The sequence below is a fragment of the Tachypleus tridentatus genome, chromosome 2 (genome assembly GCF_004210375.1).
Source record: "Tachypleus tridentatus isolate NWPU-2018 chromosome 2, ASM421037v1, whole genome shotgun sequence".
Lineage (NCBI taxonomy): Eukaryota > Metazoa > Arthropoda > Merostomata > Xiphosura > Limulidae > Tachypleus > Tachypleus tridentatus.
The window spans coordinates 70,706,581-70,726,428 of record NC_134826.1 but is presented as its reverse complement, the minus strand read 5'-3'; the positions used below and the strand labels follow the sequence as shown (position 1 = coordinate 70,726,428).

Sequence of the window (19,848 nt, the reverse complement as noted above, 5' to 3'; positions counted from 1 at the left end):
CAATGAAAGACGTATTCAGTTCACTGTTACCGTATGTTATGCCTATGGCTGAAAGTGGCCAATTTTTGTAGATCTATTTTGTGAATATTTTTAGGGTGATAGTTTGTTTATGTAAAAAGGTGTGGGACTAAATTATTGTCATGCTTTTTCCATCTCCTAAGTATGTTACTATTTTAAAATATGCTTTATATCGGATATTATTCATTACGCCAAATTTAATTATACAACTTGCAATTAACATACTTTCACTTGAAGCACATTTCCCCATATAAATATATATATATCATTATCAAAACTTTATTTTATAACCAATAAAATTAGGGCCGGCTAGCGCAGATAACTCTCGTGTAGCGCGAAATTAAAAAACAAACCCCAACGCATAACTGGAATATATTACGAAATACACCTACTGAGGTAAATAATGGTTAATACATTCAAAGTATATTTAAAATAATACTTCGCTTTATAGGTTCTTCAGGATTACTTTTTCAACTTCGAGAGCAAAATCTGGTATTACAAATCGAACTGTAAATGAAGATATTGAGAAATATATACAGAGGTATGTCTGCGAGCTCACACTGCTTAAAACTGGGTTTTGATACCGTGTGAAGCTTTGTGTTTAATTCCAAATAATCAATCAATCCATATATAATAATTTAAGTTGAAATTGTATGAATACATACTATTGTAAAGCATAGCGACTAGATGGCGCTAGATAATTGTTTTTAACGCTTCAGATCGTGCAAACACCATTTGTGAAAAATTCTTACTAAATGTCGCCTCGAGAAAAAACATCTGAACTTGTAAGTTAGTAGTAATACATAAAATATATGTTGAAATAAATAATATTATGTTGTTAATTCTTAATCTGAAAATTTGTTTACCAAATGAATTAAATTGATAATAATTCCAATTCACATTGTTAATGTGGTTTATACCATACCAGTCGTTATTCATGAAATATATTCAGTATCTAGACCACTAGACGCTATGTTTGCCTTATCCGAGTTAATTTTTATGAGTCATGGTACTAGGAGAGGGCTTCGGCAGTACTGAGTATGGTATATTTAGTAATATTCTTTGCTTTCCATCACGAGTTCTTAAAATTAACTTTGATTCCTTACAACTTGAGATTGAATAAACATATTCAGAATCCTGGTAAGTTATACTTTTACGCGTTCATTGGAAAACGTTAAATTTGTTTCGGTTTTGATTAGACATAGATTAACAACTCTTTATAAGTTTATATACAATATAAAAACCCCAAGAAGACTATTGTGAATCAAGAACACGAGGCCTAGTGATCGTGGTTTGGGAATCTGAAAGATTCGTAGCCTGTTGTTGTAAAAAACGTGCTCTGCATTTCAAGGCCATGGATGTGTTATAAGAACAGCATTCAAATTACAATTTAATCGGAAGAAAGTTAGCTTTGGGTGCTGTTGACATGTGAGTTAATAATTAATGAAAGGACATGTCGTAATTGTAAAAACACGAAAAAAAAAAAACTCCCATAAAAACTGGAAACCGCAAAACTGAAAATGTATGTGTATCTCCCATAACAAATTTGGTGAAGATCCAACCACATCCTGCGAAGTAGTTACATGAACGTACAAGATAAAGCACTATTATATTTATGGAGATTCCTGTGAAATACAATTTGGCAACATCGAAATGTGCAAAATTGTATTACACTAGTATTGTGTTCCAATGTTGAGCGCGTATATTAAGTAGGTGCGACCCGCAAAATTTTGCGGTAGTTATTATGCCTTCTGATTGATTTTTTCTTATTCTATCATTTTCACTCATGCCATTTAAAGTACACTTTTTTATAGGCATTGTATGTTAGATCCATAAATTTTTATCTATTTCAAAAACATTTACTCGGCTTGAAAAATTCACGTAGATGTAACTGCTTGATTAAACTACATGGAAACCATGAAGTAATGGTGTTTATAATAGTGGATAGAGTATGAAACCGTTATGAAAGTGGCCCGGCATAGCCAGGTTGGTTAAGGTGTACGACTCGTAATTCGAGGGCCGCAGGTTCGAATCCCGGTCGCACCAAACAGTATTATGTGCGATCAATCCCACTATTTGTTGGTAAAAGAATAGCCCAAGAGATGGCGGTAGGTGGTGATGACTAGCTGCCTTCCCTCTAGTCTTACACTGCTAAATTAGGGATGGCTAGCGCAGATAGCCCTCGACTAGCATTGCGTGAAATTAAAACAAAAAAAAACCGTTATGAGAATTCAATGTATTACACAGTTTTGCGAGTTGAAATAAAGAAACTCACATAAAAATAAACGAAGAATAAAACCAATCGTAAAGAGAAAAAAACTAAAACGTGCTTATAGCAGTCTATGAAATGAGCAGAAACTAAATTATTGCAAATTAAAGTTGCAATGGAGACATATATACACAGGAATGTCTGAAAAAAAAGTGACAAACATATGGTTTTGAACGAGCTGCACATGCGTAGTTTAGACCTAAATAAGTCGAGAACGTTCATAGCAATTGTATCGCGTGTAATGTTCATTTTTAAGGAAATTACTCGAGGGTTAAATGTTGTTTGTGATAATACTTTGTAAAATAAAGTTGAAATTGAAGCCAGGAATCACGTGATGACATCGACATTGAGTTCTTGTGAAATATTACATAAAAATGTTTGACCAAGCAAAAATACGTAAGCTAATTCTGAATGGAAAAGCCAATATGTCAGCTGGACACAGACGAAGGTCTTCCTAATGATTTGAGAGATACAGCATTTGATCAACGTATTTGCGAGAAAAGTTCCGGCCAGATAAACGTATAAATTTCTTTATTTCTTCATCGAATATTTGCTACAACCAAGTTCACTTGTGAGCGCACATGCATAAGCTTTTCAACATAAACTTTAAAACTAATGTAGGCCTAACGTACTAATATCAAAAATAACTTTCAGTATTCAATGGAAAATCATAACCCTCGCTTCAAACACTGAATAATTTTCCCTACTGTTATATCGTACTCACGTTTCTTCAAAAATCACGAGGCTACGGGATTATTTAATTTAATTTAAAGCATTAAAATATAACTTACAATATTTCTACAACAACAAATAACGCACAAATAAAATATACATTATTTCTTAATGTAAGTTTTGATTAATTTAGTTGATACTATGTTGCTTATCCTCTGTAATCTGATAATAATTATATTTTACTTTTAGAAATGTTATACATAATATTAAATGAATATATTTCTATGAACTATTTATGGGCTGCTGATTTCGTCTAAGTGTAATACTATCGGTACATTTTCGAACGTGCATAGAAATACTGCTGAGCCCCTGTTAAATAACGTGAAATGTGTCACGTGCGCGTTGTGACGTAAAGTAGTTTTTCCGATAACTTCAGTGTCGATCCGTATAACGTTTGTCGGATTGTTTCACCGGAGGTACAGTAGACGTGTTCTGGTACTATGTAAGTCAGATTTTTTCGTAAAATTGAGGGGCTAATGTGGTTCTTATTAAAAAGGGAACACATTTAACAGTAAAGAATTTAATAAGTTGCTGTTTTGTACAATGTAAACGAACTTGAATATATGATTTTGGAAGTTGTAAAATATTATCGAGACCAATAATATACAATATAAGTATAATACTAACGGTAATACTATCATGTCACTAGTACTAATAGTGTATGTGATATCAACTTGTACTGTTTGGTTTTAGACTTTGGTTATATTTAGTATTATGGGATTACAAGAGCTTGTAATTGAAAGTAAAGAATAATGTATAATAATTTCAACCACACTTTCTACTAATACCATATCTAGTGCCAGCGACGCCTTTTGTTAAATACTGGCACTTTATAGGCTGGCTGTCTAGAATACGACATCAAAGGGTGTTATTAGTACTATTACTTAATATTTAAGTTATTTGCTGAAAGCTTGAAGATAACTTGGAATAAAAAGTTTGATTTTTTAAAAAAAGTATATATAATCTTTTACATTTTAAAATTGAATTGAAGTGCTAAATAAAGAAAATTTACAAGTAGTTTTAAAATTATATTTTGTGGTATTTCTAGGTTGATACGTCGCTGCTTTATAGATAATTTAAAGAAACTTAATTTTATATTTCACTTCCTAATAGACAAATTTAATTATTTGTTACTAGTTTAATTGTAATACATAGTTTTCTCTGTTTAAGATTAAATAACAATGGTTCACTTCAACTACCTGACTGAGGAGGAGCAGGCCAAGTTGCGACAAACAGCTGAAGCCATTGTTGCTCCTGGCAAGGGTATATTGGCTGCAGATGAAAGTACCGGTTAGTTTTATGCATTTTACACTTCATATTGATTTTATTCAGTATGTTATGGTAGTGTTTTTATAGTAAGAAAGTTAGGTAAGTATAGCTGATGAACTACAATCTTAAGAGAACGAAAAGTGGAGTCCAGTTTTTCCATTTTTTATCATAATTTAATTAGTAAACGTGTCTTCTGTTTTGATTGGTTACTTAAGACGAAAATACGTAGCAATGTGTCTACTATATTACTACAAAGTTCAGGTACTCAAGGTTACGATAAATGTCTCGGTTTTAAATTCAGTTTTACTACCCAGTTACATTTTTCTAATGTATTCTGTATTAATACAAGTTTAGTGACACATCTACTTGTTAATATGTGTAGTGTATTTCATTATGAAGCAGTTTTTGTTTTGTTTTTACTAATTATACATGTTTAATACAAGTGAAAAAAAGCAAAATAAATAGTTAGGATAAGGAAATTTATTTCCACGAAATACTTTAAAATGCCCTTGTAAAGGTTAAACGTGTTTTGGCATTTAGCCATTCGAAGTGAAGGAAAGCAGCATAGCTAGCTATGCTAATAACAGCTACACAAAGTGAAAACTGCTTCTGAGGACTATTAATAGAAGAAAACAAAGTTGTCCTCTGGAAGGCACCATGACTCTGAGCAAGGACTTCAGTAAAATATGGTAACATTCTAGAAGTTTTGTCTACTGATCTCAAGGTCAAATAGTTAAGAAAATTAACTTCCGACAGTGTTTTTTTTTTTAAGCTGAAAATAATAACACTATACAATTTAAGCACCATATAAGGATCTTATTTAAGTGTTGTTTTATGCAGAGAATACATACAAAGATAGTTTGACAAATTAAAAATGTGGGAAGTAGAAGAAATGCTATCATTTATTTATTAGTATCTATAAACATTTTGTCTCCTTTAGACAGGGAATAAACGTTAAAAAGAAACAACGTAAAACAGGCCCCTAAAATCATTTGAAAAATTTATAATGTATTCAATGATTTATTGTATTATCCTACTTTATAAATAGAAATTTGTAGAGAAAAACTATTGCAAAAGAAATCATACCTGACAAAGAAATGCTGTTTTCTATTTGAAAATAAAAAGAAGTCTCTCTGTTGTAGTGGCTCAACTATTTGGATAAACAGACCCCTGGAATTGATAGTTACATCATGAAAGTGTATTATCAAGTATAATATCAAGTATAAAGATATAACTAAAGTGTGATTTTTTTGTAAGTCATTCTGCATATCAGATCATGTCCTGTTTTACTGAAATTCAAATTTAAGAATCACATTCATTGATCTAATGCTGTGATTTCACATCATTAATTTTCAACTTACGTGTACTATTTTAGTTGTATAGTTAAACTGTAGTTTAAAGGATATAAAATCTGTTCTATAGCTTTTCAGAGGTAGTCCAACATGTCATATTCTTCTAATAGTTGTACATAACTACTTGACAGTTGCATAATAATTCCCAAGGTTGAAGTAAACACAAAATAGTATTCTAACTGAATCCACAGTGACCCAGTGAGTTTTTTTTTTTTTAAATCAGAATGAATTTTGCAAGAAACATAAAATCATTTTCTCTTTCTACCCAAATCTAGAACAGCTCAGTTAATTAAACAGATTAATTACCCATGAGTGTCAGTCGCATAAAATTATTTAGTAATAAAGTTCATAATATATCTGATTTAACCATTTTAAAATTTGTTTTTTCAAATATTTAAACGATCAAATTAATGAAAATATCGCCATTGTTTTTCTATTAATTTGAGGTTATTCAGCTCGCTATACTAGTGTCTATGACTCATGTAAGTAACCATCTAATTGAAGTTAGTGTCTAATTATTACTTTACTTAATTCTTCCAACTACCTTAATCTCACATAAAATTCTACTAATCATTTGATTCCATCTGAAGGAACAGATAACTTGTAAGAAAGAATTATTCTAGTATACCAAACATTTATGTTTCATTATTAAATAACGCTGAGCATGTACGTTATATTTTGGTATTGGCAAGTTTTGTCATTTTTTTAATTGGTGAAGTCATATTAAATAAACTTTAACATTTCTGGAGTTTAATATTTTAAGTTTTAATGTTTTAGTTTGTTCTTTGGCAAAGGTTGCAAATTTTTTAAACATTTTTTATGTATGAAAAGTATTCTATTTATTACTCGCGGTTCACGTGACTTAGATTTAAAAGTATAAATTTCAATACTTTCCATAATGTTCGTATTCACTTCTTAATCTATGTTAATGTGAAATTATGAGAAGGCTGACATGTTTGTTATAAATATGCTTATCTTAAGTTCTAATCTGTTCATTCTACACATTATTAGCCACGATGGGTAAAAGGCTTGTAGGAATTGGTGTGGAGAACACAGAAGAGAATCGGGAGGCAGTATCGCCAGCTTCTGTTTACAAGTGACCAAGTAATGAATGAATACATTAGTGGGGTCATCCTCTTTCACGAAACTGTTTATCAAAAATCTGATGATGGAACTCCGTTTGTTCAAATCCTCAAGAATCGAGGCATCATTCCAGGCATTAAGGTTGACTTGGGTGTTGTGCCTTTGATGGGTACTGATGAGGAATGCACAACCCAAGGTAAGTTGTATTTTTTTACACCTAGCAACTGAAGTTGTATAACCATCAGCAGTTTTGTGAGTAGTGTTTGTTGTAGTATATCTCTGCTTTATTCAGCTTGAAATAATATAAATTAAAGAGTTAATTATTTTTCATAAACCCAAACTGATTACTAGAAAGAAAATGTTTTCCCCATTCTTTTCGTTAGATATATAGATGTAGTTTTGTTTTTTTTTCTTTTTTCTCTCTTAGTATCTACAGATTTTCTCAATCTCTTGATATATTGTTCAAAGTGTGCACATGTGTTATTACTTAGGACTTGTAGTAAACCTTCCTACTGGCTGTTTTAACAAAGATAAATTCTTGCATTGTTATTTTTCAGAAATATTAAATTTACACTTGTTTTCCATACCTGTAATGTCCAAATTGTCTAATTGAGTTATGTTTCAAATCTCATTGTTGATTTGTTTCCTTAGAGAAAATCAAACTGTCAATGCAGAGTTCTCTTGGTGGTTTAAAATACTTTTTAATATTAAATAATTAATAATTTTTATACTTCTTTATTCCAAGTCTAATTCACACTGTTATCTGGTTAAGTTTTAGTAAGCTGCTGAATGGATTAATTGACCACAAGTTTGCTATAAGAAACTATGCTTATTAGTGTTTAGTTCTGGTCCAGGTGGGTCGCTCAAGTGGATCAAAAGTTGTTTATTTTATGGTTGTCTACACAAACCTAGTATTTTAGTGGGTTTTGTTTGACTTTAAAAATTGTGATGACATTTATTTTGTATTTTCAAAAAAATTGCAGCTATATATATCTGTATTTCATTTTAATATATCATTATTTACACTGAAGCACAGTACAATGAGGTTTAAAAATTCTAAAGAGAACACCAATGTGGTATTTGTTGCTGAGAAAGAAACTTGGAAACATTAAAACATGTTTGAAATAGGTTTAGATGACCTAACCAAGCGATGCCAGGAGTACAGAGAGCAGGGCTGTCTGTTTGCTAAGTGGAGGTGTGTTTTAAAGATCCGAGAGCACACTCCATCTCCCCTGTCCATCTTGGAGAATGCTAACGTCTTGGCTCGTTACGCTACATGTTGCCAACAGGTAAACTAACACTTGTAACAAGTTTGTATTTGACATTGAGTAAGTCATTTGTGAATGGGATTGTGATGTGTCATGTTTCTGTCGATCGGTCACTTCATTGTTACTGCTGAATAGTTAATATGAATTGACACGTACGTAGTTTTGCACTTTAATAATGTCACGTTTAGGATCAGAAATGGAAGTGGAATTGAATTTATTTTGCCACTTCAATTATCAGTAATTTTTTTTTTTTTTCATGTAGCAGATATTTTGTGAAAAGTTGAAACATATTAGAGAAAGTGAAGTGAGATAGAAGATGATTTAACACGTGTTTTTAAACTTCAGAAAACTACCAATATGTTTCTTTTATGTCACAAAAAGGTTTAGTACTTATGAAATAACATGATTTGTTTGTTTTTTAATTATGGGGAGTGTCAAAGTAGGGCAAGTTGAAAGATATAGAAAATTATAGCATTATTTTTCTTTAATCTTAATGTTTTAATTTTTAAATTAAGCAAATGAATTTACAGTAGGTGAAACAGATGATAATAATAATAATATTATCTTCAAACTTTATATCATTTTTTTTTTTTTAAAGTGAATTATAAATACATTCTAAGATAATTTTGTAATAAAGTAAAATGGAGATTATTCTTAATAAAAGTACCACTTTGGTACATACAAGAAGTTAGGCTTAGTACATTCAAGAAGTTAGGCTTAATGACTCGTCTCGTCTCTGCTTATATTCTTTGCTTGTTTAAATTTTTGCATTAATGTAGTTAATCAGATGTGACAATATAGGCTTGTTTTTCATAAATAAACCTTATAAATTTGTAGGCTGGTATTGTACCAATTGTTGAGCCCGAAGTTTTGCCTGATGGTTCCCATGATCTAGTGAGAGCTCAAAAGGTCACAGAAAAAGTCCTTGCTGCAGTTTACAAGGCCCTGAGCGACCACCATGTTTACTTGGAGGGCACACTCCTTAAGCCCAACATGGTGACAGCTGGTCAGAGCTGTCCAATCAAATACACTGCTCAAGATATTGCTAAGGCAACTGTAACTGCCTTGCAGCGAACTGTACCAGCTGCTGTACCTGGTGAGTAATAAGAGTAACAGATAGCACATGTTAGTCACTGATAATTTTATGATTTTTTTTAATTTTTTCTAAACCTTTCCTCATTAATTAGAAAAAAGAAACGTTTAATCATTAAAGTTAATAAAGAAATGTATAATTCAGGTGTTACCTTCCTGTCTGGTGGACAGTCTGAGGAAGAGGCATCTGTCAACCTGGATGCAATCAATAAATATCAAGGGAAGAAACCTTGGGCCCTTACATTCAGTTATGGACGAGCCCTCCAGGCAAGTGCACTGAAGGCTTGGTGTGGCAAGGCTGAAAATGTGAAGAGTGGGCAGGAGGAATTCTTAAAAAGGGCCAAGGTTGGTGATTTTTGCTTTTGTGAATTTGCAGGATACACAGTCTTAACTGTTGCATAGGTGACTCTGTAGTTGTTTTTGAGAACTTTTTAATTATTGTTTGTGCTTAAGTACAGTTTTCTGGCAAAGTTGTGCCACAATTTTAAGGGAGTTAAATGCAAGATTGACTGGTTATGTGAAATATTCTTTAAGTTTTAATATTCATACTTCATTAATTCTTTAATTAAATAATACATGTCTGTTGAAGGTAATCTTTACTAATAAGCAATTTAGGTTTTAATTGTGATTGGACACGTATGTGTCTTCTGATGTTGGCAGCAATAAGTGATGTAATTATTCTGTAGATCTGGTGCTTGTGAAGTTAAAATGGGGTAAGTGTTTATGTATTTGCACATTTACAATGATCAATTAGTCACACATTAGCTTATTGAAAAACAGTCTAGAATATCCTAAAACTGTAAGAGTTTGGAGGAAAACTCAAAGGTGGAGAACATTCTTAAAGATTTCTATTTAATTCTCTAGGTTTCCATTTTATTTAAAGAGAATCTGTTTTTACTTTTTGTTAGTATAAAGCATATTACAACTTGTGCTTAGCTAACTTGTCTTTTATCCTGGACAAAACAAAGGTTTGTATTCTTTGTTATTTCTTTGCTCTCAGAATGCAAGAATCGCGGAACACAGTGGCCTTGTTTTGTTGATCCGACAAAAAGAAAGGTAGATTTATTCCAAAAAAAAACGTATTAATTTTCATACTTTTGTTGCTCTTACACAGGCAAACAGTGAAGCATCCCTTGGAAAATACACTGGTGGCGTCAGTGGGGCTGCAGCTGGAGAGGTTTTGTTCATCAAGGACCACGCTTACTGAAATGAAAACCTCCTTTATAGAATCCATTTTAAAACTTCTTCCCCTTATTATAACTAGTACTATATCTCCTAATATGTCAAATTTAGACAGTTTGTGATAATTTGTCCTTAATTTTGAAGAAAAAGTCCTTTTTAAACTCTATTAAATTATATCCCAGTGTGTCAGATATGTCTCCTCTCTATCACTGTAGTCCAGAATACCTCATATATAATTAAACAGAATTACTAGTAGTGTTTAGTGTTTTTAAAACAGTTTTCATCCAACTGAACTAAGCAATAATTGTACAGTGTTTTAAATTATTTAGTAACTTAAAGTGAGATTGTATCAAACATTTATCAGATGGTTTAGCAATTGGTAGAATGCTTTGTTTCATTACTAGCATACAGCTGTTTTTGTTTGTTTTTTCTCTTACTGTAATATCAGAGCATGGTAATAAACCTTATACTCCAACCAGATATAAGAATGAACTTCTCTTCAGCTCTTGATAAAGACATGAGTGACATTAACCTTCTAGACACCTATAGAATGATACATCTGCCTTTAGAATTCTTTATTAAAATATTCATTGAAAAATATGTAACTTAAGATCCATCTCACTTGCTCTGTTATCAGGATTAAAACTTTAGCCCACTATAAAGTTTTGGTTGCTAAATGTTGGGAGGGGGTTTATGAGGTTTGGTATGTTTTAAACACTTTGATTCAAATATCTGAATTTTGGGGGGCATAAAGGGTAACTGAAAATGTTAAGAGGGGTGCATATTTTGCTCAACCTCCCCGATATTTGATGAATCTGTGTTGTAAAGTTATGACTGTTTTTGACTTGGTCGTAGTCGAACTTCTAACTGTGGCAATATTAATTGTATCATAAAAGAACTTTTCCCTTAACTGTTGTTCATATCTTGCTTTTACTCTCTTTTGGGAATTTGGTATAAGATTACTTATTTTTACGCCACGTGCATTTTCAGAACAGGTAAAAATGACTTTTTATCCCCCTTTTAAGAATTTTATTAAACATCTTAGACATTTCTGTTGTAATCGTTTCCACCAACTTTTCAGTCGACACGTACAAATTAAGAAAACGTTTTATACTTTCAGTTACAAAGTTACTTTCCTATTGCTAGTAGTACTTATTCTTACATGACTTACCAAATTCACCAGTAATAAAACTAATCTAATATTGATATCATATTAGCTTTTTTTTTAAACGTGTATGTTACTTTTTTTTAATTATTTTGTTTTCATGTGTCTGCTGGGTTGCTTGAACTTGTTTGTATTCTGGTCTTTAACATATACTTTTAACGTTTTTTAAAACTTTGGTGAAACAGGCAGAAATAATTAACTTTATTGTAAGATACATGGATTCCGCTAGTAATGGAAATTAAAATGGATTTAAATATTGCTTTGTTAAAATAAATGTTTCACTGTCTGTTACCACTTGAAATACAATAGGCAATAGTCACACCAAAACATAAACTAAAGATTTATATCCCAGTCATCTACTGACATTGTTATTGAAGGTAAGGAAGCAGTTTCCTTAATTAAGTGTTTATATGGTTTGTTCATCTATTGAGTTCATTCTCGTGTAGTATTTGACTTACAATGAACCCACACAAATTAACAAGGACTAACAGCAGTGCCGCCCCTCGGCCTAAAACTAATCTAACACTAGTAATACTGATGAGATGTCGTCCAAAAGCAAAAATATTCATAAGAAGCTTTATAGAAAAAACATTTTTATTCTTTAAGTCGTTAACTAGTGTCCTTGTTCTAAGTTGCCGAGAACTGGTAGTTTTTTACACTTTTTAACCTCAGTATTCTCATGGAGAATTAAAGCACAGACTGTGGAATATTAATTAATGTAATGCAGCAAACTGAAAATCTTTGGTTGTTTTTTTTTTTATCGTTTCTCAGTGTATTAACCAGACGTCGGAAAACCCAGAACTTGTATGATATTTCGTTTAAAAATATATATTCGTGTATATTCATATTGACACATCTCGCGTTCGATGTAGATCTTTGAACAACTTCCTTCATGGTCGGTTGTGGTGATTCTAATTACCATTATTATGTAACGTGGGTGAACTTTGTTTGGTCTCTGTTTTGAATAGAGACCTCCTACTTGTTTTATTGGACTTTTCACCTACAAAATACTTTCCCGAAAGACCAGGTTTTGATACCCGTAATGGGCACAGCACAGATAGCCCAATGTGACCCTGCTCTAAAACCAAACGAACGATACACTTCAGAACTATAGCGACATCTGCTGTCGTATATCGGTTGCAATGAATCTGAAGTCTATCTTCTAAGACTCTAAGTATTGTTTAGGCCAGGTGGGTTAGGCGTACGACTTGTAATCCGAGGGTTGCGGGTTCGAATCCTGGTCGCACCAAACATGCTCGCCCTTTCAGCCGTGGGGGCGTTATGAATGTGACGGCCAATCCCACTATTTGTTGGCAAAAGAGTTGGCGGTGGGTGGTGATGGCTAGCTGCCTTTCCTGTAGTCTTATACTGCTAAATTAGGGACGACTAGCGCAGATAGTCCTCGTGTAGCTTTGCGCGAAATTAAAAACAAACAAACTTGTTTTGTGAAAATGATTCACACATGAACATAACATTCAAGAGCTTTTAAGTTATAAATGGTCCGTGTTCCGACGGAAGTTTTATCAAACCATGAAAAATGATATATGACTTTATATATAAAGCTTCGAAGATGACGTAATAAGTAATAATCGATTCAGTTTTACTTCTACGTTGAATAAATATCTGAATTTTATTGTAATAAATTACAATTATAAAACAAGCAAGCTTAAACATTTAATAAGACGTCTCTAAACAGATTATCTCACCTGAAAAAGTCCTTAATAAGTTTAATTGTTGGTAAAATTTGATGCACCTGACGTCGTGCAAGAAGGATTGTTAAAACAATTCTTATGGATTAGCTGAAACTTGTACATAAACAATATAGGAGATGAAATTACCAGCGGAAAGTCAACAATGCCAATGATGAACAATAATTCAGAGTCAACAGTAGCACAAAGAATACTTAAATATTAACAGTACCACAAATGAAGAATAATTAAATGTCAGCAGTACCACAAGTAAAGAATGGTTAAATGTCAGCAGTGCTACTGATTAACAGTAATTGTAAAACTAAATACTGCAACTTTCTATTTCAGTATATAAAACTTCATATCTTAAACCAACAATCTGTATGTCAAGGATTAGAAATCCTGCCCGATTTGTTTTTCAAGGATGTGAATTTTTTAGACGCCATGTTTGAATGACAGGGAGCTTATTTCTGCTCTAGAGCTTTGCTCAAACTTCGTCATCGCGTGTCATAAACGTTTCAACAACCTATATACTATACATAGGAATTTCAAAACTGACTCAACCTGTTTTCACAGAATATATTGGTGTCATTTTACAGCATCCATAGATTTCCCAACAGTTTTGTTTGTCTGTCACGTTAGGTTATCTGCTGCGTCCACCGAGAGGGAGATTGAATCCCGGATTTTAGCATTTACAGCTCGTAAACTTACCGCTGCGTCACCGGGGACTTTCCCGTATTCTAATAACCCACTGTAAAGTAAACGAAAACCGTAGTGAACCAGTCTGGTTACACATGTTTCATCATGGAACGTTTTTCCACCTCAATGACCAGTTTTTGTTGCATCACAGCTCTTTTGGTTTTGGTGAGATGACACGTAAGGCAGACGTAGGCGGTTTTTTTTTTTTTTGGAATTTCGCACAAAGCTACTCGAGGGCTATCTGTGCTAGCCGTCCCTAATTTAGCAGTGTAAGACTAGAGGGAAGGCAGCTAGTCATCACCACCCACCGCCAACTCTTGGGCTACTCTTTTACCAACGAAAAGTGGGATTGACCGTCACATTATAACGCCCCACGGCTGGGAGGGCGAACATGTTTGACGAGACTCGGGCGCGAACCCGCGACCCTCAGATTACGAAACGCACGCCTTAACGCGCTAGGCCATGCCAGGCCCCAGACGTAGGCGGTGGTAAGTTCATTTTTGGTATTGCTTGTCTCGACCATGACTTTCAGTTCTTTCATCCTTCGCCACTTCTGCGTAATCGGTGAACTGTCACGTGATTATTTACAGAAGCAGCGAATGTTTACCTTGAGTGATTATTTTGTTGTGGATTATATCGTATATAAAACAGAGTTATATAACCAATTTGTTTGTTGTTAAACGCAAAGCTACTCAATGGGTTCTCTGTAGTGTGTCTACGACGGGTATCGAAACCTGAGTTTCGACGTTATAGGCCTTCAGACTTACCTCTACGTCGTTAGGTGAAATTTAAATGAGGCAAATATAAACTGGACTTCTCTCAAGAGTTAATGTTAGTTTAATGTACATGAATAATTTGTAAGTAATCCGAATCGCTAGATTCGAATTTAAATTGTAGTATTATAAACTAATTAAATTCTTTATTTTTAGCATATAAAGAAAGTAAAAACCCACAATAAATACAACGCGAAAAACGTGTGTAATTAAGCCTATGTTTTCTATACGCGTGTGTTCTTCGGTTGGTTTGTGTAATTTTTAAGTTTTCACTTCGAAGGTCAGCTGTGAAACCTGTATGATATTAAAAAAAAACGTTTCAGGTTTTTATGTTTTATAGTGTATTAATCTCTGACACAGTGACTACTAGATTATTTTTTGATTGATTTATTAAGGTGCTTTCTTTCCTAGTGTGTGTAGCTCACTCTGTAAAACTCGGTTATTTTTAACCTGATACAATAAGTTGCTATGGTGACAAATTATTCACTTTGTTGCTATAGTCACATGTCCATGCGCGTGCCATCTAGACAAGACGCGTATTTATGTGGTTTACGTTACTCACAAGAAACGTATGATTAAATAAATTAAGTTGATTTTTTTTATCTGAACATTTACTGGTACCAGTGCTATTGTATTACGGGATACATTTCTTCTTATCTGTCACCACTTCCTCTGTACGTTCATTTTTAATGAAAACTCTTCTATCGACTTAAATGCGTAAAGAAAAACAAGCAAGAAATGAAACCCGGGTCATCACAGAGAATCTGTTAAGGCTTTTTGTGCGCACAGAATGGTCGTGAGTACAGCAAGCAGATAGGTACGTTTCGGTTCTTCATTTTTTGCCATCTACAGTTAGTTTATGCGGAATGTGATTTTCGAGTATACATGGTTCGCGTCCCATTGACAAAATATCGCACTATTCACTTAGTGCTCATGAATGCGCTGTAAGAGTAACAGTCAAATTTCACAGTTCTCTCGGACAAGACTAACTCAAAACTGGTGGTGGGTACATTTCAAAACTAGGGAGAGCTTTACACAGATAACCCACGTGGCATGCGTTGTACAGTTTTCAATCGCTATCGTACGCAACTCCTAAAGTTATGCGTAGCTTTATCTCACTTAAAATAATAGTACATCTACGGTAGATAAGTGTTAAACTTAAGGACTTACAACTCTAAAATCCGTAGTTCGATTCATCTTATTTAAACAGCGTGTGGATAGCGTAGCCTATCGTGTAAGGACTATTATTTTAAGAAACATAAGGCTACACTTAGCAGTAAATCCTGTGTGATGGAATACGTTACATAGGATACTAAATCTAGATAAATATAATTCATCATGAGTCATCGATTCACTTGGTCTTCAGTTGTTGTTGTATTTGCATTTAGAGGATACACGTGTTTATTTCAAACTTAAAAGGTAAAAATAATACCCCTATGTATAGCGTTATATATTACTTCCCTCTCATTCTTAGGTCTTGCTGGGTTTTATGTGTCCCATATCCTAAATACCTGACAACAACTTAGATGAGAAGAAACGAACATTAGAAATGTCGATCGTCGAGAATTAACCATCTGGGATGTTCGAAGATGGATTTAACTTTTTTCCTTTCTGCTATCGATAATTATTGCTTATCTGTGGATTATGTACATTGACTTCAGTGGAGGGATAATTTGGAGCGTCACAAGTATAATATTTTAATGCATGAGGCAATTGATGTAGGCAAAGTTTCGGGCAAGATCGAGGAATAAACGAAACAATGGGAAGTCGACCATTAACAAAGGGGTCTGTAAATCCAAACGCTATGACTGGCATCTATAGATCCAATATCTGGTATTTTGGTGTGTGTGTTTGGGGAGAAAACCCCTAGAAAGCCCGCTTTCAGTGAATGGGACTGAATTAGAGCCCTTTCAACACCAAGATGATTTGTAGATTTGTTGGGTTTTATGTAGTGTGTTTCTTTGTATTTTATACACGTACCCCCCTGTAGTGTGTTTCATGTTTTTGATAATAGTATGTTTACTTCAAGATTAATTGATTTGTTTTAACACATGTGCTAATATTTCCAAAAACTATTTCTCACTCTGTAAGTAAAGAGATGTTTATTGTGTGATTTCTAGTTTGATTTTGGGCACAGCTACACTAGGACTATCTGCGATAGCCGTCCCTAGTTTAACACTGTAAGACTAGATAAAAGGAAGCTAGTCATCATCAACAACCGCCAACTCTTGGGCTACTCTTTTACCAACGAATAATGGGATTGACTGTCACATTATAATGCCCCCACGGATGAAAGGGCGAGCATGTTTGGTGCGACGGGGATTCGAACCCACGGCCCTCAGATTACGAGTCGAACATTACTTATGTGTGTATAGATACAGAAAAGTATGTCGTAGTTTAACGCAAAGACACATTGAACTATCTAATTTAAATACACGTATGTACTCTGTATATTTAACTGTAGTTTTATTTTTAGAGCAAACTGAAAATGTTGAATTCATTTAATTTTATGAAAATAAGCTGAAGTTGAAGTTATGTAATTAATTGTAATAAATTTATTTATATTTATTTATTATAAATTAAAGTAAAACTCTTGCGCGAGTTAAATAGTTTATATCATGATACAATTTAACTGATTGTAAGTTTTCTTTGTTGTCGGTAGATAGCGCTAACGTTATCTTCCAGAAAAAAAGCACTATTGCTCAATGATTACATAAAATGAAAATTATTCACGCGCGATCACGTGATAGTTTCTGCCTGTCCAATTAGAGTGATTGACTAACTTTATATGGGGGGATTCTGGAGATGAGTTGAAGCATTTAAGTTCGAGCAGCGAAGAGATGGAGTGACTGTTGAGAGCAATCACAGTGACGTCATTGCTAGTCCCTAATGACGTGATGAGACGAATGTGAACTAGGAACGTGAGTTAAGATAACTTGTAACAACGAGAGTGGTGGTATAGTACATATTACGATCTTGAGAAGATATCGGGAACTTTGCTGGACTTAGTAATAAAGGAATATTTTCTGCGTCGTTGTTGATTTAACAACTGACTTTACCTATTTCTGTTTTGTGTAATCGCATCTGTTTAAACAAACGAGGTATTTGTTAAGTCTGCTCAAAGATGAGTTGTGAACAAGTTGTTGCCACGACTAACACGGCAGTAGATGACAGTGGTCAAACTGCAGGTCCCGAAGATGAGGACTTCCACGTCATGCACTTAGAACCCCGACCTTTCCGTCCTTTCAAAACAAGCGAGGAATATTTGTATGCGATGAGAGAGGACTTGGCAGAATGGTTAAGAGCTCTGTACGATATTGACATCACGGTGGACGATTTCTTAGAAAGACTGGAGACTGGAGTCATTTTGTGCCGACACGCCAATAACGTGCTCCGCATGGCGCGGGAGTGGCACGAAGCTGGGCGGAACGGGCTTAATGTGACTATCCCGGAACGTGATGTAATGTATCGCAATGACGTCCAGCCTGGTACGTTTCAAGCTCGAGATAACGTTTCAAATTTCATCACCTGGTGTCGCAAGCTGGACATTAAGGAATGTCTGCTCTTTGAAACTGATGACTTGGTGCTCCGGAAGAATGAAAAAAGTTTCATACTGTGTCTGTTGGAAGTGGCTCGCCGGGGGTCAAAGTTCGGGATGCCCGCTCCCCTCCTGGTTCAGATGGAAGAAGAAATCGACGCTGAATTGGCTAACGAAGGCTCAGATTGCGAAGACCCAGAGGACTCTAGTTTCTTGATAAGTACCAAACCGCAGGTCATTACTAACGATCTGAGGAGCCTTCATGAAAGGGTAAGTGGCTTTATTTCCAAGTGTGTTCTCGTGTTGGCAGATTCATCTGGAAGTCTCGCTTTGTTTCCCATTTTGACCTGATTTATATTCGTTTCTATGCTTTGGCCCATTTCCCGCTCTTGAATTAAATCTCTTCGAGAGATAAAATAATAGAACATACTCTCAGAATACGGGGGCGAGAAAATTGAAACTTTAAGAGGTGATGAAGAGGTTCTTCGAACTGGGAAGATAATCTACTTATCGAGTGATAATGTGGATCATGCGAAGGATATTTTATTTGATGGCTGAGTATCTGAATTAACACGCATACGTTTTATTTATCTATGCCTCTCTATGTTCGTTCCACTCTTGATACAGAAATTTGAGAGTACCTGTTCAGTAAGTTTTCTCCTCGGCGGGCCCTGACATGGCCTGGTGGTTAGGATGCTCGACTCGCAATATGAGTGGTCGCGGATTCGAAACCCCGTCACCGAATATGCTCGTCTTTTCAGGCATGGGAGCATTATAATGTGACGGTCAAGAGTTAGCGATGGGTGGTGTTGACTAGCTGCCTTCCCTCTCGTCTATCGCTGATAAATTAGCGACGACCACCTCGGACAGCTCTCGTGTAGCTTTATGCCAAATTCAGCAGTCTCTCCATAGCAGGGGTAAGGCTACTAGTTATATCTACTTTCAACTTCTGATGCCTTTCCCGATGGCGCTGCCTGTTTGTATTTTTTTAGCTCAGACTTGACATCGATTTTGTAATAGTAATTCGTGAGATTATTATCAGGCTTATAACGACGTTAGTCTTCTGACAGGACAAAGGTAAGTTTATAGGCTTTCAACACTGAGGTCCGAAGTTCGATTCTCCGTGGTGGACGCGGAAGAGAGCGTAATATGTTGCTTTGAGCTTAAAACAAACAAACTATTAATATTTTGGTATCATCACTGCTCGTTAACTATGTTTAATAAAACTAATTTTTATTAAATAAGGTTTAACTGCAATGGTAACAGGACATGGTTTTCCAGTCTTAGAAAACATGTTGGGGTCATGTCCCCCGCATGTTAACTTTAACAGGGTGAAGTTTCTGGAAATGAGTCGTATATTTCCAGCCAGCGGTTTGTGATGTTATATTATTTGAGTTTCCACGCACCACTTAAAAAAACACTGATAAATTAACGTGTCCTGTTGACTTTGTAAACTGTAGTCCTAAACATTTAGTAAGATAAAAAATGAAAGATCAAGCATAACAAATCAACAACAAAAATTGGCACGTAGCGACTTGCGCACGTTACTTGAAACATACCTATCCTATATTGTCCAAATTAACTCAAAATATTTACTGAGATTTTATATCAATGTTTTTGCTGTCTCATATTCATTTCATTTCGGGTACTGCATCCCCCTCCTCCAGCGGTAAATGTGAAGTTTTATAATGCTAAAACCCGGGTTTCAATACCCGCGATA

The 19,848-nt window shown here is 34.4% G+C and overlaps 1 protein-coding gene and 1 pseudogene across 3 annotated transcripts in view; both read left to right on the top strand.

Moving 5' to 3' along the window:
• Positions 1-3,854: 3,854 nt before the first annotated feature.
• Positions 3,855-10,745, top strand: LOC143244179 (fructose-bisphosphate aldolase-like; annotated as a pseudogene). Its single transcript, XR_013024938.1, has 7 exons — positions 3,855-3,972; positions 4,190-4,309; positions 6,652-6,919; positions 7,852-8,012; positions 8,829-9,087; positions 9,229-9,428; positions 10,198-10,745. The product of XR_013024938.1 is annotated as a fructose-bisphosphate aldolase-like (transcript).
• A 6,638-nt stretch (positions 10,746-17,383) lies between these two features.
• Positions 17,384-19,848, top strand: part of LOC143244175 (GAS2-like protein pickled eggs) — a 73,394-nt gene continuing 70,929 nt past the window's right edge. The window contains exon 1 of one of the 2 annotated variants that reach the window (XM_076488392.1): positions 17,384-18,398. In XM_076488392.1, coding sequence (XP_076344507.1) covers positions 17,715-18,398 — 684 coding nt within the window. In that variant the 5' untranslated portion in view covers positions 17,384-17,714. The remainder of the gene's footprint in view (positions 18,399-19,848) is intronic. The other variant, XM_076488393.1, reaches the window with a different exon arrangement.